The 20,378-nt window shown below is 36.3% G+C and overlaps 1 protein-coding gene across 9 annotated transcripts in view; it reads left to right on the forward strand.

The window, feature by feature from the left end:
* Nucleotides 1–20,378, forward strand: part of VTI1A (vesicle transport through interaction with t-SNAREs 1A) — a 276,673-nt gene that overhangs the window by 37,308 nt on the left and 218,987 nt on the right. For all 9 annotated transcript variants that reach the window (XM_054205295.1, XM_054205294.1, XM_054205296.1 and 6 more), the window contains exon 4: nt 19,919–19,996. In XM_054205295.1, the coding sequence (XP_054061270.1) occupies nt 19,919–19,996 (78 nt within the window). The remainder of the gene's footprint in view (nt 1–19,918; nt 19,997–20,378) is intronic.

A 20,378-nucleotide genomic window follows, 5' to 3' on the forward strand; every position in this document is an offset into this window, starting at 1 on the left:
TGCTTACATTTGAGCAGATGTTTGGAATTATACAAATGAGAATATCTGTATCCAAAGATGTAATTTTAGGGAATACTTCATTATGCTTGTAACTTGCACTTCTGTTTATTCTGCAAGTGTGTGGTTTTTTATGCATATGAGTGCCATCTATTCTCTGTCTGGATAAACTTTTTGGTTTGGGCTCTAAAATATCAAATGTAGGGCTTCCATAAAAATGGTAAGAAGTGCAATTAATCATTTATCTGCTAGGTGTCAGCAAAGGTTCTCTTTAAGATAAATAAATTAAAAATTGTGTGCATTTATACACTAGATCTTGAGGCTGTGTGGCTCAAATCTGTTTGGAGGCTGAAAAGGAATTTCTAAAGATACATTCAGGGAATACTTAGTGTCTAGAAGATACAGCTGTACTTTATACTCTTCATTTAATTAATTCACTCCATTGCATTTTTCTTGATGTATGCAACTTTGAACCTCTCTTTAATTAAGCAAAATGAACAAATTTACTGTATATGGAGAAGACTTCATAGATTTCCTTTCAGCAAAGGTTTTTCAAAAAATTAAGTTACTGTTGCATAAGAGAGAAGACACTTTCATACATTAGGTCAAAAAAAAGGTAATAAAGGGTAAGAAGAAATAGTCAATTTTCACAGTGGAGGAAACTCATCAGTGGTGTCCGACAGCTTCCTATTTGTAGTTGTTCAACGTATTTGTAGACGGTCTTTATACAAAGGGGGAAAAGTTGACAAAGTTACTGATGATACTAAAATACGCAGGATAATGAAAGGGAAAGCTAAATGAATTATTTCAGAACTATCTTGGGGTACTGAGTGATTGAGCATTAAGCTTGCAGATGAAGCTCATTGTTGATTCTTATAAAGTGATGCACCTGGCAGAAAAACAATTCTGACTTTGAGACAAATCATCACTTTACCTACATATGTTCATGACTCTTCAGTGCTTTGTGTGATTATGATTCACTGTTCCCCAAACGTGCAGTAGAACTAGAAAATAGTTCTACTATTGATAATGAAAGCTCTGGAGCAGCTCAGTGCGAGGAACTGGGTAACGAACAGAAATTCTTCAGCTAGGAAAAGAGGGAAGGGATACATATAGAGATGATTATATAAATCGAGTGGCATGTAGAGAAGCAGTTATTCACCGTTTTTTGTAATATGTATCAGGTGGCATCAAATTAATTTGCTGAATAAGAGGTTAAAAAGCAAAACAGAATTTTTCCACATACGATATTATTAAACCATGGAAGTCATTGCTACAGAATATTGCGGAAGCCAGAAGATTACTTAGTTTCAAGAAACATTTATGAATTCAAGGAAGAAATACTTTTGGCCTTCTTAAAACAGAAGAGAGGGAGCGTCAAAGTTGGGAAGCGCCTGATCTGCAGACCATCACAAAGTGAGGGAGCGAAGAGAGTATACCAGACAGGAGTCATGCACTTTTACTCCTTCTCTGGGCATCTAATGTAGGTTCTTATTGGATACTGCGCATTAGACTTGATCAGCCTTTGATCTGAATTAGTATGGCCAGTCAGCTCTGTAAATTGTACTTTTTCCTGAACATTTGTGGCGTAGAAGAGGATGCAGTCACTTTTACAGGGTTGTACCCAGGTTAGGTATAAACCGTGCAAGTGTCTGGACTTTCTGGCTCTGGCAAGGGAGAAGTTTTTGCTTGGATAAGTATTGGTCATTATTCCCAACTAAAAACTTGTGATCGTAGCAGGCATGTGTTGGTTTGTTTGGTTGATAAATGAATATATTTAGCTTCAGCTTGTGCAGAAAATGAATAAGACTTCCTTTGTTCTGGAGTGATAGCTAGTTCTGGAAATAGTATAACTTAAATGGGGAAAACACTGCAATACTTATTTGGGAATATAAACAAATTTCATTTGTTTCCACGTCTCTGTCTCATTCACTTCATAGGAACATTCTTGAGAAAAGCTCTGTAAATGGAAATATTTTAAAGTTTGTACACTTTGGATTTATATACCTACTTAAAGATAATGCAAGTATTATGCTGTACTTTTATGGGTATTGGTTATACATAACTCATCCAGCTGGGGATCAGACTGTTACCATATGACCTTTGTCTTTAATACATAGCACTTAAAATATATACAACAACCAACTAGCAAACTATCTGTAAATGAAAAGGTTGTGTTGAAAAACTTCCTTTGGATTATTTTTTTTTAACTGATTTGCAGAAGTTTGAGAAGAAAACTGCAAGTAAAAAAATAGATACACACATCTTACACCTTATAAAAAAGTCTCATGTTTGTCATTAAATATTATGTCCAAATTGAGAATTTATAATACCCATTCTAATAGTAATCATTATGTTCTTCACTTAAATCTAAGGTTTTTGGAAGTGCTCTGTTAGAAGTGCAACTCAACTTTTTTTTTTTTTTTTTTGTCTGAAGTAGTATTTAGTAGACTATTGAGTGTGACAATTCAGTTCACTCAGACTGGTAATTTTCTTAATGTAACCATGTAACTGCACAGTAAGCCTAGTATTTCCCCCTTAGCTCTTATATTAATGAGAAACAGTGTTGTCTAATATTACTGTGTTACTTGTAATTCAGTAGAGCTCAAATAACTCCCTCAGGCTTGGTGGCCATACTGTGGCAGATGCTTTAAAGTCAGAAAGATGTCCTCTCTGCACAAGAACTTAAGTATCTGACCTTTGTGTTGGCTTTGTTAGTGAAGAATATACCCACTTTGCTGGTATTAGGTTTATGCAACACAATTGTTTTACTTTTTTTAAAATAAGCCAGTATTTTATTTTCCTATGTTATGCTCCTAATAATTAAATGTAAAAACTTTAAAATATAAGTACTTGATCTTTAGACTTTCGACTGTTTTGTTCTAATAATTGTTGTGTCAAAGACCTTATTGATGCAGCCACATAGCTGGTGTTCATATATTCCCTGCTTATTCAATGGGAAAATATGATAGGAATGCTGTCACTATGCAGTGAGAAAAGTTTGATATTTTCCCCAATTCAAGTCTTATTAGAAAGAACTTTAGCCATTGAGATTTGAAGAGGTTTGTTTTGTTAAGTTCTATTATGCCAGGGAAGTTGCTCTCTTACATTTTCTGTTTAAAAAATAATCAATTGATCAATCATTTCCGATCTCCCTCATACACTTGTTCACCAAAGGATTTTCTCCCATGCCAATTTTCCAAAATACAAGTCGAAAGATGCAGGTAGATTTTGTTTATTTCTGCTTCAGCTTCTGAATTACACATAAAAGGGTCATAGTCCCACAAAGAAGGTATAAAAACTTCAGATCTTGGCAGAGTGGTATTTTTCCCAGTATATGAGAAAAAGACAATGACCACAGGAAGCAGGTAGCTGTGTGCTTCTGTACATTGTATAACTTCTGTCAATGCAGTTTATATGTTCTTCCACAGCTTTTACTGTAAATACATATTAGATTTTTTTAAATTCATGTCTTGATTGCAAATCAGGCAGGTATTTATTGAATAGCAAATAATCACCGTCACAATTGTAAACCAATTTTGTAACAGTGTGGAAAAATTTTGCACTGCCAAATGTCTTATTTTAATACCACAGGAAATAATGAAATCATCATAAAAATGCCATTAATTTTGCTTTTTTTCATCTTCCCTTTACTAAGCAGGACTAGAATGACATAAGTATACGTCTGTGCAGGTATATTGCATATATATTATGTATGTTGTCTTTCGTTTTGTTCTTTAAATACATAGTTCCCTTTCTAGACTTGTTCTCTAGTGTGGTCATACAAAGAGTTGACTCTCTAATACAGGCAGGGACAAGGGCTGACACATCTCTCTGCCGGCAATCATGCTAATTTCTCAAAATTTAGGTAGGATTTAGAGAGCAAAGGGAAAGAGTGGAATGATGGAGGAGACCGTCTTACATTTACACTTATTCCTGTAAGATACGGACCATCAAGATTTTAGATTGATCATGGTAGGCATTCAACAAAAAACTTCTTGATTGTATGGTATTAGGGACAAAGCTAAGAAGCTGAGTATCTGTAACTGCTCAAGGCTTAACGAAACCTGTTTATCATCTCTATAGATTTTAAAAAGTGAATTTGAAAGTGGCATGGCTGCTCTGTATTTTCTACAAAGCTAGGTTGTCGCCACTTTTGTTACTATTAATTACTTGACTAATGCCTTATATTTATACCATTTATATGCAAATTATTTAATTAAGATAGAGGTTGAGCTATGGACCCTTAGTGTTCCACTGATTGCTCTTTTGTTCTGATTCCTCAAACGGAAACAATTCCAGGCAGCGAATGCATAGTCCAGGTCTTCTTTCGTGTCATGTGCCGGAAAAATGACATGTAATGCAGTGTCAGCATTTATAAACCTGGAAGTAGAAGTTGGAGTGCGAGTGACCTTACAGCACAACATCTCATTCTGTATAACACAAAATGAAAAAAGGAGACTCTTAGGTTATTTTGTAAGGATTGAAGATGCTGTCCTGAGGTTGAATACTTCATAAAAGAATTAATGGCATAATTTTATACATGATTCCCTTTTCCATGTTCCTGTAAGATCATCCATATGTTAATGTGCTTTAAAAAAAACCAGTGATAATCGTAGAATCATGGAATTGCCTAGGTTGGAAGGGACCTTTCAGATCACGTGGTCCAACCGTCAACCTAACACTGACAAAATCCATCACTAGACCATATCGCTACGCACTACATATTTTGGTATGGTGAAGATCTGTTTTATGTGATAAGTCTCTAGACTTAGAAATGTTTAGAATAAAATGTGGTAATGGGACAACTGAAATTTATTTGAAGGTCTTGATAAGTTTGGAAAATTTCATTAAAAGATGCTTCAGATCATTGAAAAGAAAACAAAAACCTGAGGAAGAGGCATAGAAAAAGGTAGATGTTGGACTCCAGTCCGAATATAGTGGAAATGGAGAAAAAACTTTTGGATCTCAGACCCATAACCAAGGTGCATCATGAGAAGAGAACTCTTTTATCTTTAAAAAGGGTACACTATATTGATAAGGATTTCTGTCTCTTAAGCTAGTAGAATATGATACCACATGCTTCTGCAGAAGGACCAGCCTTACCAAAGCACTACCTTTTGAGAGTCAGTCAGGCGATGTGGCGTGTCATTTGTTATAATTTTTGGAATCTGAGACTGAGAGATAACCACTGAAAGATGCTGAAGGAAGATGAGGGAGTTGCCAACATTGTTGGAGGAGTACTTAGGGGAAGAGGCAGCAAATAACTTTTTTGAAGAAATTCTTAACTGCATTCAGCAAACTGAATCAAACCGTTGCAGATTTTTGTGATCATTTGGATTAAATATGGGGTAAGAAGCTAACGCAACTAACGCAGTACACAAAGAAGACTTACATGTTACATACAATAAATTGTTCGGAAAAATTCTTCCTGTTGGCAAACATGGAGAGGTCAGATTATATATTCTTATCACTCCTGAGGATTTTAACTCCTTGGACATGTGGAAATAGCTTAGGGGCTGTGTGGTTTCTTTTTTCTTAAGAAAATAATGTTGCAAACATTGCAACATAGAAATCAGACATTTCATTGCTTTCCTTACTGCTAATGAAGCAATGGAGATATCAGACGTAGAGTTCAAGATTATTTTTGCAAACAACATTTTCTTGAACCATTTGTCTTTTTAATGTCCAGTGTATTTCCTATTTTGGATATATCAGTGATAGAATTATTTGCTGTTTAAAATTTTTCTGGAAAGTCTTAAAATGAGGGGAGAGGATGGTTAGGAATATGTTCTGAACCTATAGCTTTGAAAACACTATGCATGTAACATAGATAATGGAATAGCCCAACACAAATTAACTTAAATGCAAGTAAACATACATTTTTCTACTTCTCTAGTATTACCTGTTTACTAAGAGTGTATTAGGACGGCTTTTTCTATAAATTTTGCCAGGAGATGACTTCCAAGTTGATAGGTATTTTTCTACCTTTTACTCGATTTTGTACACTTTTTCCGTCAGTGTAGTTATTGGTGGGTTGTTTTTTTTTTCATCAGGATAGTGGCTTTTTATATCATTTTATCTCTACTAGTGCTCAATATTACATTATAATTTCATGTTGCTTTTTTGGCATCATAATAATTTCTAAGGTAAGAAATCACGAAGACAAGATTGCAGCTTCTTTTATTTGTCAGGGAAGGAGATGGAATATAAGTGAACAAGCTGAGGGTTTGGTTTTTTTTAACTGAGTTAAAAAAATCCCTGATATAAACCCAAAAGAATATTGAAAACTGCAGAAAAAAAAAAAAACACAGAAAAAAATTATTTAGACAAATTTAATTCCATTTAGCTTGTAGATGAAAGTTTCTTATTTAAGTGCTATAGTCCATAAAAGAAAAATAACTCCTAGTTCAAATGCTAGGGTCTGTGTAGCGTACTACCAAGTTTCAGAGGGAAAGTGTTTTCAAGGTCTTTTCATGAATGGTGTGTTATGGAATGGGGTCACTCGAAAAGTAATAATTACAGAGTGATCAGAAGACTTCTTTGAAAAGATTGTGCTAGACCTTCTGTGTGGTTTGTGGAAGAACAGAAATCAGTTTTGCTCCTAGGGTGGGCTAACAAAATGTATTGTGTTTTTGCAGCTACTTCTATCTTTGCCCCAAAAGATGCATGCATCACCTCGGCAGTGCACTCAGCCTCTGTAAGGTCATTGCCTAGAAACCAGATCTTGGAGTTGTTAGAAGTACAACACACTGCTGCACCGTTCCACCAATTGCAAAAGTTTAGTTTTGAACTCTAATGAGTCTTTGCTCATCTCCTGTCTTAGCACTACCACTTGTTAAATAATTAATTCTTCTTTGATTGTACCTCTTCATGTGCTTTTATAAACTTATTTGTATTATTTCTTGTTGTATTTTATTTGTACTCAGCCTCTTCTCTTTGTTTCAGAGCAAGGAGTTACTAGAAAGAATTAATTTGAGGAATACTTTTTCACCCTTTGTATAATGTTCATACTGAGGATCTGTGATCTACAGTAATTCTTATTCATTTGGAATATAGTAATTTGTTCCTGTCAGCACAGGGGCTGGTTTGTTGTTTTAAATTGCTGACTTTTGTTTTTGTTGGCGTGCTCCCCAATACAAATTGAACATCTGACAAAAATCTATCTGTATGACAGTTCAGGCGAGATAGGTGCTCTGTGTTGCCTAACAGTACAATTTGGGATCCCCAGGATAAAAGTTGACTGAATGCCAAGATTTTAGTAGAGCTTGTTTGTGCAGATAACAGAGGTAATCCATATTCCTCAGGTTTGTAAATCAAATGGACAAAGGAGAAATATGTATGCACACCATTCTCTTAGAGATAGTAGACCAGTAGTTTCTTCTTAATAACAATGGGGACTATCTAACCCCTGAGAAAGCTGAGACCAGGGATGTTCCTATATGAAATTAGAGCAAACAGAAAATTCTTAGAATGCTTCTCCCGCTTTAGTAGACAGTGCCTAAATAAATTATTCAGTGGATCTGGTTTGTGGCTCTCTGGCAGTTTCTGCTTGTAGGGGGTTTTGTCTGTTTATAACCTAATTCGGATTATTATAGATCTGAAAGTTGATCCATAATAGAGTGGAAGAAGAAATCCAGCCACTAAGTCTTAACGGTGTTTTCCAGGGTGATACAGACACACGTACGTGGCTTAGTGGCCATCTATGGAAATATGGTTTAGGAAAACACGTACTGGTTTCTAATGAACCCCTACAATGATTCTTCCAGGATAAAATAAGATACTGAAATATCCTCTTTTTGATGAGGTTGTTAGATCAATAATGTGAAATCCAATCTAGGAATCCTAGTTACCTCACAAACACTTTTTGATAAAATAGTTTTAAGGTACAATAATTACTTTTCATTCCTAAATAAAAATATTCCCCAAGTCAGCTGTATGCAACCACTTTTGCTTATTGACTGTGGCATCTCTTACAATTTGGAGTTAATGCTCAAGTATCACTCTTCTGGTTTACTGCAGGACAAGTTTTTCCCAGGTTGATGGCCATCCAAGCCATAAATTTAGTCTTGAAGACTTCTTGCTAGTTGAAATGTGTTACTCCAACGGCATCTTTATGGGCAACTTGTATATACTTTGATACTTGGAAGTTCTCAGGATATCTTTGACTATGAGATAACTGTCATTTTATGTGTGGATTTTTTTAAAACTCAAATGTACTAGTTACTTACAAGTAAATGGATAAGGAATTATCTCCTGTAAGACCTTAATTCTTGCTTGTTTCTCTCATGTCTGTGGGTTTATTGATCTGTTAATTCAAATTCCGTGATCATGCATTTTTTATACCTTGCAAAATCTAGGTAAATAAATAATAAAAGCATAGGTGGTTCATCATACAGTACATTCAAGATCAGCTGGAACTGTATTTTGCTTTTTTTCTTCATCTTTCAAACTGAAATACATCTTACCTGTTGAGTTCTTTCTTAATTTTTATTGAACTTTCTCCATCTCTTTTGCAGAAAGGTTGTAACAAAATTTTTCTAACCTGCAAACCGATGATCAATAAATTTTTAAAACAAGAGTATATTGATTTTCATCATCCTGCTGCCAATAAATGTCCATTTGTGGTCAGAGTCAACAGTTCTTGTAATGTTTTAGGTAACATATTATTATGCATATGCATCTCAGTTTAAGGGAAAAAAAAGTATAAACCGTCACATGACAATCACCTAAACTTTTTCCTTGGGGCCACTACTTTAGAAGTCTTTGAAACTGTTGTGATCCTGTTACAAGGGTTGCCGTTCTCCTATAGAACCATAAAGCTGCCTGTAGTAACAGGGGGCAACAACAGCGAACCAATAGCAACGTGTGCTCTTCACGATGACTGCTCTTGTTTGTTGTAAGGCAGATGATCCTGTGTGGGACATGAGAGAGGGAAATTAGGAGAAGACCCAAATATCTGAGCAGACGGAGGCAACCAGTAGTGAATAGCAAAATGAGTGATGGAAAAGGGAACAAAATATGATGTATATGTTGTTTCATCACACTTTGTGATCGAAAGAGGTAGATTTGGTCACACTGGAGAAAGCATGTGATAAATTGGGGGAAGAAGGTACAAACTGCGTAAGGTGTAAGACTTAGGGAAAGGAAAGGAACGGTGGGTACGTCACCTGAGTTTAGTAGAATGGTTGCTGTCACTCTCTATCTTTGAGTGAGTCCATTTTTAGGTTGAAATTTTAACCTGAGATTATTACATAAATTTGGGTCTGTCCCTGAATGCTTAGGAATCAAAAATCCAGATATGTGTTACCCGCTTGGATTTGTTTTCCTTCCGATCCTTACATTCTTTCTGTGTTGGTTTTGCATGTCAGATTCCTGAATTGGAGTTGGAAATATTGTGTTTGCCATATGCTATTAAACTTTGTATTTCTTTGTATTAAATCATCTTTATTTGATGCTAACAGCTTTGTTATACCCGAAGTTTCTAAACTGTGCCATACAAGAACAGCTGGTGGGGTGGAGGGACAGATGTTTGGTCAAATGGTACTGGGCCTTTCTTGCATTTCAAAGGAGCCGAGTGGAGATGTAATATGACTATAGAGTATAGTCCTATTTTTCTAATCTGAGTAATTTGAATATTTGCCATAGTTTATTAAGAGATTGGGAGAGCAAATGACCTGTATGAGCAGAAACCGGAACATGATTCCTTAGATAATCTTTCTCTTACTGTGGAGTTTACCCTGTAAAGACGAGAACCTCTGAATTAAATTCATATTGCCAATATGGGCCCCATGGAAGAGATGTTTACAGTATTCTGTGATATAAACTAATCGCTTCTGTTATTTTAATTGTTACCTTCTTTCTTTGGAGCTTCACTTCAGTTTTGTTCAAATGAAAAGTGGGATAACTTTTGCATTTAATCTTTGCCCTAATATTGAGATCTGAGTACCTTTCTTCTTGTGCATGAATGCTTGTTCAGTTGCTATTTAAATAAAAGTATTATGTAAGCAGTAACCATGAAGGTTTATTAAGTATGAAGATCTGAGATGTACCTTAAACTCCCTGAACTGCTGATCATCAGAAACTGGCAACGTCTACTGAAATGAGAATCATTCCAGCCCTGCTCTGTTCTCTCTTCTTAAGGTTTCCCCTTGTTATCCATTAATGGCCACTCTAGGAGGCCGTACAAGTTCTGGACTAATTGAAGCTCTGACTGATATGGCAGTCTTTATGCAGTCTTACGTAAAGTGAGGTTTTCCTTAAGGTTCACACTACGTTGTCTTGACAGTGAAAATCTAGGCAGCTATAAACAAGATCAATAGAAATGTGTAAGCATTGTTGGTGACAACGTAGGAACAGGGACAAACCAGAAATGCTCAGTGAATTTTTTGAGTTTGGACATCAATATTTACTGTGAAATGAGCTACCGCCAGTATCAGTGTTTCTCATTATTCTTTTTGTTGTATGCTTGTCCACTTAGAGGCAGAATTTCTGACTGTGCTACAGGTAAGGAGAAAAATAACAACTTAGCTGAAGCCTGTCTATCAGAAAGACACTTTAAATGTCAAATATTTTGTAAATACCAATATTTTGTATACATATACTGTTTTTCTGTTACACTGTGTTACAAGGCTTAAGACTTAAGTTCTGAAACAACAGACCAAGTAGGGGAGGGGTTGGGGTGGCTATTTTTTATACAGATTTGTGCATTATATTAATAATATTTCATTCATTTTACGCCCTTTGTGAAATGAATATTGTTTATAAGTATTTTCACTGAATGGGGGAGGCTAAGGAACTCAAATGCAGAGACAATGTAAAAAGGAGGAGGACTGTAGTTAGGTAAATTATAGGTAGCAGATTAGTGCTTGACTTTTATCTCAGGTAGTGTAAAGCAAGAACTGCTAATCATCCACTTGTGATAAAATTAGAAAATGCCATGTCTGAACATCGGGCTGGTATTTTATCATATTAGCTATTGATTTAACACAGCATGAAACAACTGGTTCTGTCCCAGTAGTGCCTGGTGGGGAGCAGTGAAGGTACAGATTTACTCCTCCTTCAATCTGCTACAAACTTCAAAGCCCAGTTGTGACCACTTAACTACTAAAATTACCAAACTCAGACAATTTTTCTCTTTTTCAAATACAGCAATATGCCTGTGCATAAGTACATATAAAAGGAAAGGAATCCCAGCTAAATCATGTCAGGACAAAAATAATAAATTCAGGAAGCATGGGCAATAAGATCCAAATATCAGTTTTGACTGGGCCGTGTTATACATAAAGTATCTATCATTTTCCTTTTATTAATCAACGGTTTGAGCTAATGTGTTTATGGTCCAAAATACTTGCATTGAAATACACAGAGTGAGCACTATGTGGGTAATTTGTATGCAAACCACCTTAATTACACTGTTTTTCTATTTAATTATTCTTTGTATCAAGCATTATTTTATCTTGCATTTAATGATGAAGTCAGAAATTATTCTCTGCTACTCTTACTGAACAGAGTTTTTCACATTTATTGTGATTAATAGTTTTAGGGCTCAACTGAAATTTTCTGTGTATTAGTTTCAGGAATTAAAAACCGTGTATTAGTATACAGGTGGAAGGCTGCCTCTGAGTCAGAGTGTGTATGCTTGGTGAAAAAAGGACAGTGCCTAAAAATAGCTTTTTATGCACTAAAAAGTATTTTTGGAAAGGCCTGCTTAAGTTTCTTTGGTTTAAAATAGATCCTATCAGAGTGGCACAAATGTAGGTGGGACAATTCAGCTGCCTTGGAAACATCTCATTCATCTGCTTTGCCCTCGTTCTAAGTGTCCGCGGTGAGATCTGTCTGTATGGTTTCCTTTTGTTTTTCACTCTTGGAGTTCACAGTGGACAAAATGTATAATTTATTAATAGAACTGAGCTCTGTAGCAAAATTGTACTTTTAACTGGAAGGCCTAAAAGGCTAAAAAATACCAGCTTTCCTAGGCTTTACCTGCCTTTAGAAATCCAGGGAGTGGGAGAGCTGGAAAAGATGATGGTAGTATTCAAGAGTGGCAACTGCTTCAGCCTAATTACAGATTTTCATTACAGTTGCCAATCTCCATAGTGTCTGGCCAGAGAGTGCAGGTACAGGCTGATAAAGACAATTAAGTAACAAATGGAGGAAGGAAGTAACACTTAGACGCTTCTTTCTGGAAAAGGAAGGAGCTGGTGGAAAGTACCAGCAGATGTCTTGTTACTGTTAGCAGCGGGAACCTAGGCTCCAGGTGGAAATACTGGCTGAAACAAAGATATTTTAATAAACATTTCATGTTTTGGTTTATCTGAGATGTTTATCATGCTTTATCATGGCGTGAGCTAATTAGTTTTCTGCCTCCCTAAGGCTTTTTTCTCCCTGCTTCACTGTCTTTGGGAGCACTCTTTTTAAGGGTTGGCTCTTACAGTATAAACTTCTCCCCTTGGAGGAAAATGGCTTGCTATTTTCATATTCTCAGTTCATCTGTTGGTCCAAGACACCAGAGTTTATCTTCCAATTCCAAGATTTAGCAAACATTTATGTTAATTAGAGACCTACCACAAAGCATGAAGTCTTTGGACCACAAGACAGTCACACAAGACCACAAGTACATGATCCTGATGTGTAGTTGCTCCTTGTCCTTACATATGCCAGTTATAGGTGCAAAGATATGCTACAGTTAAAACAGACTCAAAATAGGCTTATTTTTTCAGGCTAGCTTTGCTGATGTTCGAATTGAAGTTATTCATACGTAGCAGAGACTTCTGGAGAAGAATAGCAACCTGTATGACATCAGTGACTGTCTTCCAATGCCTGACACAAGTTTTTAAAATCTGTTTGAGGAGTGAGAGTCTCTTAAGTGGTCATAATGACATCCTTAAAGATTTCTGGATATCAGCCTGAACATGAGTTGAGGACCAATTTATCTGTCAACAATATGGGCTCAGTTTTGGCTGTTCCCATTCTTTGTATCCAAATTTCTTGTTGATGACCCAGTCTAGACCCTTCTCTCTTGTCTCCAAATCCAAGTGTGGATTTATGCTACAAAAACCAGAATTTATCTCACTTAGGACGCCCTACACCCAAATAAATAGTCAAGTTATGGATTACTTTGAACCTGTGTCAGGTGTGCTCTTACGGCTGAGGTATCTTTATTTTCAATCTGTCATCTGAGTTGTGGGGAGAAAGGTTTTTCACCCTTCTCCAACCTTGCTCTTGCCATTTCTTCCAGCATTACTGATTGAAATGACTGTGGTGAATAAGGGTCTGCAAGTTGCAAAACCTTTGTCAACAAATTAGGCAAATAGATTCCGATGTTTGCTATACGTATCAAGGCAAAGGGCACTAACAGCAGCCAACTTTTAATTTAGCAAGCTAGATTATCAGAATGATCTTTGAGCGCACTAAGGGTGGTTACAAGGAAGCACTAGGCTTTTCTGGGAGGTGAATCTGAGAAGGAATGAACAATTTAGAGGAGGAATTTCCATTGACTGAATAGGCAAGTTGGTTAACTTAGCCAGCTAAGTAGCTGTGTAAAGATTGGTTTTATAATGAAATATGATAGTATAATAATGGTCATTTGAAGGAATCAGTAGAAGAGTTGTATGAAATACTGGCATTAGAGTACAGAAAAGCATATTACAGGAGCAGACTAGCAGACGTAGGTAACAGTAGACAGCAGAATAGCTGCGAGTCAGCAGTGCAAAAGGCAGATGTCACTATGTTGGCCTACAGAGAGGGTACAGTTAAATTTGCAGGAATACTCAGTCATCCTTCATGCATCAGCTGATGCCTGGCATATTTTTTTTGAGATTATGGCACAAGAGTAAAAAGGCAGACAGGCTGTTGTGCAGAACAGCCCAAAGTTGAAAGCAACTTGGAGAAACTGAATTCTGATTAAAGAACAAAGTAGTGTATACATAGGGACGAAGATTTGGTAATAGGGTGTGGTAATTCAAACAAGGAAAAAGATGAGTAGTTATAATTTAAAAAAAATAAATTATATAAAAGGGAGTTATTCGTTGTTACGTTTGGAGAGTGCTACCCGAGCCTAAGCAGTGCTTATCTGAAGTTTTCTATGTTTGGATTTATGATTCTTGTATTTCATTTTGTTACTCTTCGTAGATGTGGTCTTGGTAAATTGGAAGCATCCTCTAAAAAATAGAATGGGGGAGATGTCAGTTAGTTGCAGACCTTTGAATTTTGAAAAATCTTTCCTTTTCTAGGTTTTGAAGTTTAAAAGGCAGAGCTCAGTAAATATAAGATGGTTTTCTAAATACAAGTGTCTTTCACAATAGAAATCATCCCCTGTTACTCCTTAAATTCACAGGAATGATGAGTTGCAATTCTCTCACAGGGCAACTGTTTTCTTCCCTACCTACAGCATGTGCAGTCTGACAGGTTGCTTAAGCATCGGCCGTGTTGGTGACTTACGTGGTCCACTGGCCATGACTTTGAGATGGAAGTTGTTTTGTGGGCAGAAGCTGCATTTTCCACAACCAACATAATACAATGTGTTGCATCCTTGTGGGGGTTTACATGACCTTCCTCCCTGCCATCACCCCATAATGAAACTAAAAGAGTGTTTGATGATGATTACTGAAAAGAAGATTTATAGACCTGTGACTTCTACTTAAATGGGTGATAGTATCTCAGCATTAATTAGCACTTGAAGTTTGATTTCTCTCTGGGTTGTAGGAAGCCAATGACATTTGGCGGGGTGGCAGAACACAGGTTTTAAGGTGTGCATTTGTCTTTCCGAGTTGCCTGCATCTTTTTTGTGTGCGTGTAGGGAGGGCAGGCAAGACCGGGAGTGGATTACACATTGACTTCCACCAGCCAGGACGTACTGTTGAATTGGTTCTTTCAATCAGAAGTTTCATAGGATTTGTAGAATAGTTTTTATTTCCCTTTGGACAGCAATGTATCAGTTTTGTGGTTTTTTTTATTTTCATAAGGAAATGCTTGAAAGTCCAGCATTGCACCAGGTTGTATATTAGCACTATGTAATCGTTTTCCTGCTTCTTGCACACAATCGATAAAACCTAAGCTACTTGGGAACAGGAAAAGCCCTTTCGAATTGCAGTCTGAAGTGTCTGCTCTATTGTTCCTGGATCACCCTGACAGAGGAACGTGGAAGTTTTGAAAACTGAAGTTTGAACACAATTTCTTAAGCAATTTCAATTATTTTATTTCCTGAAGAAGTGATTTTATGTTTCTGTTCTAAATATAGGCTTTAAGATTGTTAAGTAGGATCACTTATTTTTCTTCTAAATTTGTTAAACTGTATCTTTTCAATTTCTGCTTAGCAAAAAATACTTCAGTATCTATTCTGAAAAGCAGAGGCGAAAGCGTACGTTCTGCAGTATTTAGCAGTCCATTTAAGGATCAAGCCACTTTTTTCACCTTGCTTTTAGCAAGAGCAATGGCAACACTGACTACACTCAAAGAACACAAAATGAAAACTTAATTTATTCCTACAAATTATTTCTGGTTATGCTAATCTCAAGTATTTATTTACATCTAGAGCAGGGCCAAACTCTGAAACAGATGCCTGAAGACTTTTTTTAAACCATTTATATATACTAGGAAATGCTAATGAATTTTCTATGAAAACAGATGTTTGTGGATAAATAAACCTTTTTGTTTGTTTACGCGTATTTCACTGAAAAAAATCTGTTTAATCTGTTCTTAAAACAATGAGCCTGAAAAATGGAGAGGTTAGGACAAAAAAATTTGCTGGGCCTTTTGTCTGAAATGCACCAAGGTTTGCTTGGCCGTTCAGGGGGCTGCTTAGCATTTAGGAAGAGGAGAGCTATTCTTTAGTTCAGGTATGAAAATGTGCGATACTTTATATCAATTATTTGGCTGATTGCTGAAAGTGCGTTGGAGTGAGGGGGCATTGGCTAGTTCTGGCCTTCACTAATGGGAACATTTCAGAATGTGGATGAGTAATTAAAGTATAGAATGCGGAAAATTAGGCCAAAATTGAATAGAAATGAATAAGTATGCGTTCTGTTGTGCAGATGTTGGAAACAGATTATTTTGGATACCTCTTTCTATCTACATCTTATTTGGTTGCCATGTAAAAATCAGTCATACGCCATGTAGATTGTTTCTCTTCCCGTTGCCTTTTCTGTTTTTATGTTGTGATGTATCTGTATAGGTAGTAATTTAGCAAAATATCCTGTCTGCCAGGTGTGGGAACTAGCTGATTGTATTGTAATACCAGATCATTACTTAATTCATATGCAACCTAGCCTAGCACATGGAAAGCATTATAAATCTATTTACAGTGTGGCTGGTCTGATGATAACATTGTATTAAATTCCCAGGTGAGGCAATTTAAGCAATTGCTTTGCCATGTGTAGGCCATGGAAATTAACTTCTCATATGCTTTAGTAATAGACGAACTTCATTGTTATGCTCAGATTAGTAGTATAGCAGAATTCTTACAGTCTGGATACATGTACCCTACTTCACATGTGGAATCATACAGGGGGGTGGTACTGCAGATCACAGATCTTAATTAGTTTAAGCTGAGTTAATTCATTTCAATTCTAATTTAGCTGTGCTTGCCCATGAACACATTCAGTTCTATTGGGAAATGTTAAGGCTTGGGTCAAGTAGACAGATTGTTTAAAGCCAAATTGCCAGACAGAACTGAGCAAGTGTATCTGTTTGAACAGGGCTTTAAGAAAATCACCCAATCAGTATGCAAAAATCCTGTTCATAAACCAAGAGAGATCTGCCTGGAATCAGAAATTCTTCTTTGTCAGAAGGTCTGGGTACTGTAGTACATTTAAAACAGCCCCTGAAACTTTCTCTGTCTTGAAGTTCTTGTAGAAAGTAGCTTAACCCTTTTGTGTCGTCATGTGTTCGTGTGCATGCTGCGCAGCAATGCAAACATGTACACTGAGTTAAAAATACTTGTGTGCTTAGACTTTTTGTCTATGTATATACAAGAAAATACAAAATACAAGGAAAACTTATATATATGACAAGACCTTTACAGACAAAAAACTGCACATAGAACCTCTTAAACCTATATTGAGCTGCCCAGAAATGCCTTGAATTACAAACTCTGTAAAGCTTCTGTCTTTTCTGGAAACATACATATAAAGTACCAGTAGACAGTGGTAACTGACAACTAAGACTAAAAATGTTGACAATTTCTTGATTTGCCTGGTTAGCTTATGTATAGAAGTCATTAACTATTTATAAAATGCATTATGAATTGGGTTCCTTCAAACTGTAGCAGAGTATGTGACATTTCCAGCTCAAACTATCATTCTTGCATTTGGCTAAAGTACATATTTATAGACAGCTGATAGTTATGAACTAAAAAAAAAAATCTAAAAATTATTTAATTAGTGAGTTCAGACAAACCAAACTAATTTTGATAACTACGTTTTAAAGTTTCAGACAATATTACTTTAATAGAAATAAGAATAGTAATTCAAGATATTGATATTTTGGACAAATCCTGAAAGAACAAACGAACACTTTAGTTCAAAGGCCTTTCCTTTTATATTATTGATTCATTTGGTAGTGAAACTGTGATCAAAAGTAGTATCAAATTATTTATTGATTATGGCAAAGAGTTATACCTAATTGTAGTCAAAAGGTTATTTCTTTTAATATAATTGCGGATTTTCAGATCATGACAGATTATTGCAGTAAAAGAACAATGATACAAATATATTTATTAAGTTCCGTGGTGATGATATAAGGGATTATAAAGGGCCTTTAAAAATTGTATTGCTATTAACATTTATTTCTTTCCTGTGAGGAATTCCTTTTTCCTTTCTTCCGCGCAGGCTCTTATGAATGAGAATATCAGCCAGTTAAATCTTTCAAATAAATGATGTGTAACCAAGGACCTTCTCAGTCTCTCCATATAATTAGGCAACTTGTTCACTGGAGAACAAGCTTATGAAGCATCATGCTCCTCATCTCAGTCTAATAACGATAAATACATTCAACACTAACGGAATCAATGGGGCTGAGTCATTTTGTGAAATTGGGAGAGACTGTACAGTTGAACTGCTAGACCTCAAATGGGAAGATTGAATCTTAATCAGAAAAGAAGATTAGATATTTATTGGTATATATTTGTAATTTCCTTCCTTGTTTGATGTGTATCAAATAAAAATAGGAAAATAATATAATTGAGCAATCTATGCCAATTTGTTGGCTTTTTGGTGAAAAAAGAACAAAACAAAACCTATCTCCATATGATATTCTTGCATACTGTGGAGTGTTTTAGTCCCCCATAGTGATGAAATGAATAATTTAAACAGGCAGCTCTGATACCACAGCCTGTTTAAAGGTTCTCATTTCCTTTAATGCTGTAGACTACTTTAGCTTGGTTAGTATGAAACTGTGACAGCTGAGATCTCCAAAAGACTTGGCACAATTCAGCTCTTGTAGTGGGTCCATGGTATGCTTTGTCCTTGCTACGTACATCTGTAGCTTTAGTATATAATCTTGATCTGAACACTAGCAACTGAATCACAAGCTGGTGGGTATTGTAACGATGATGATGGTAAAAAAGGGCAAACTACACAGGACAAAAAGCAAAAATGTGTTGCTCTGAGATGACCAATACAAGGCTTACTCCACTGCTAGGTTCTTAGCGTAAGGGGTGACCCACTTACAAAGTTCTTTGTCACAAAGGTAATGAATTTCCCAGTGCTCAGTATAATGTCTAGTGGGTTGTTTCCTGTGCCCCAGTCCCAAGCACAGTTTTTTGGCATGATTGTCCAATTAGGGAAAGTTTGAGGATGGATTTCTTTTTGCTGATTTGCTACTGATAATGGCTGCCACGGCAGAGTGTGAGGGAAGCTCCTGTCGATAAAGGAAGGCCCTACAGCTTAGTTTCTGCTACTTTTGGGTTTCTTCCTCTGAAGAAGTGTCAAATTGATCGTAACCACACTCAAATATAAAAAGATTTTAGACAATGTTTTAAAAATTCTTTCTCTGTTTTAATCGTGAGTGTAGGAATATTAACTGACTAAGGGCCTGTTATTTGGCCAACAGAGAATTTGAAAGCTGGGTTGATGTCCTCTTTACGGACTTCCCTGTTGTTCCATTGAAAGTTGTGCTACCTTGGTAATCTTCAGACATTTGTTTTCCATTGCTTGGCACTTGATCTAGTTTAGAATCAATATGATGGTCAGTTCATTAGCAAATCTGGTGCTTATAAGCTGTACATAACGACTGTCATAACAATCTAATGAATTACTGTCTCGGTTTTGTGGTATTTCCTTGAGCTGCTGTAAACTAATGTTTCCTTGTACTGTAGTTTTCTTTCCTTTCTTTTGCCCTTTGATTTCTGGTTCTTTCCCTGTAGGCCTTCATAGCCTTAGCAGCATAGGAAACACTTGTTAATTTTTTCATCTTTAAGTTCAACCAGTTTTGTCAAATGTGTGGTGTTCAGCTTTTTGGGTTTTTTACATGGGAAAAGCTCAGTCTTCCTTTCCTATTTAATGGCATCACTGCAGCGTTACACTGAGTTCTGCGTCCAGCTAGCAAGTGTTCTTCAGAAAAATACATTTGGTTCCTACACATGCATTTCTTCAATGCTTCTGATATTAGTGTATATAGCTTGTCAAGGTTACCTGATTATCAGAACTGGAATCACACATTATGTATCTTGAGCTTCACTGAAGCTACTTTCATTGCTGAAAAGTTGAGGATGTGACTGTCTTAGAAATGCTAAGGTTTTGCCATGCAGATCTGTCAAAATACAGCAGCTGAAGAACTTTTTAATAACTTTTACTTGCAGATTTAATTTTTTTTGTATCAAATAGGTATCCATTAGGGGGCTCTCGAGGTTTAAGATGATCAGCCTTGATACCAATGGCTTCGGAGCTTTACTTCCTAACCCTTTTTTCTTTTTGTTTTACAGAAAAGGTCACGGATCGCCTACAGTGATGAGGTGCGGAATGAGCTCCTAGGGGATGACGGGAATTCCTCAGAGAACCAGGTAGGATGCTAATCAAGAAGCCCTAGTGGGTGGCTGGAGGGTGAAGGAGGTCACCGGCACACTGGGCTTCTCAAGCTGCTCCTTAACAGCATTAGCAACAACTCATGTGGAAGTGATACTGTTTAATGCAAAGCTGGGGTCTTAATCAACTTCAAAATGTTTCTTGGAGATCTTACATTTAACCCTTTAACTTGTGATCACTGTCTGCTATCTTAAAAAAAATCTTTTCTTCTCTTTTCTTTATTATTTAGTACTTAAGAAATAACTTGAAACGCGCTGTTTGCCGACAAAGCCAAGGTCTTCACCTCAAACACATGTAAAAGGAATAAAAAAAGTACATAATGCAGCTTTGATAATAATGCAGTATAATTAAATCAACACT

This window comes from Rissa tridactyla, chromosome 6 (assembly GCF_028500815.1).
Source record: "Rissa tridactyla isolate bRisTri1 chromosome 6, bRisTri1.patW.cur.20221130, whole genome shotgun sequence".
Lineage (NCBI taxonomy): Eukaryota > Metazoa > Chordata > Aves > Charadriiformes > Laridae > Rissa > Rissa tridactyla.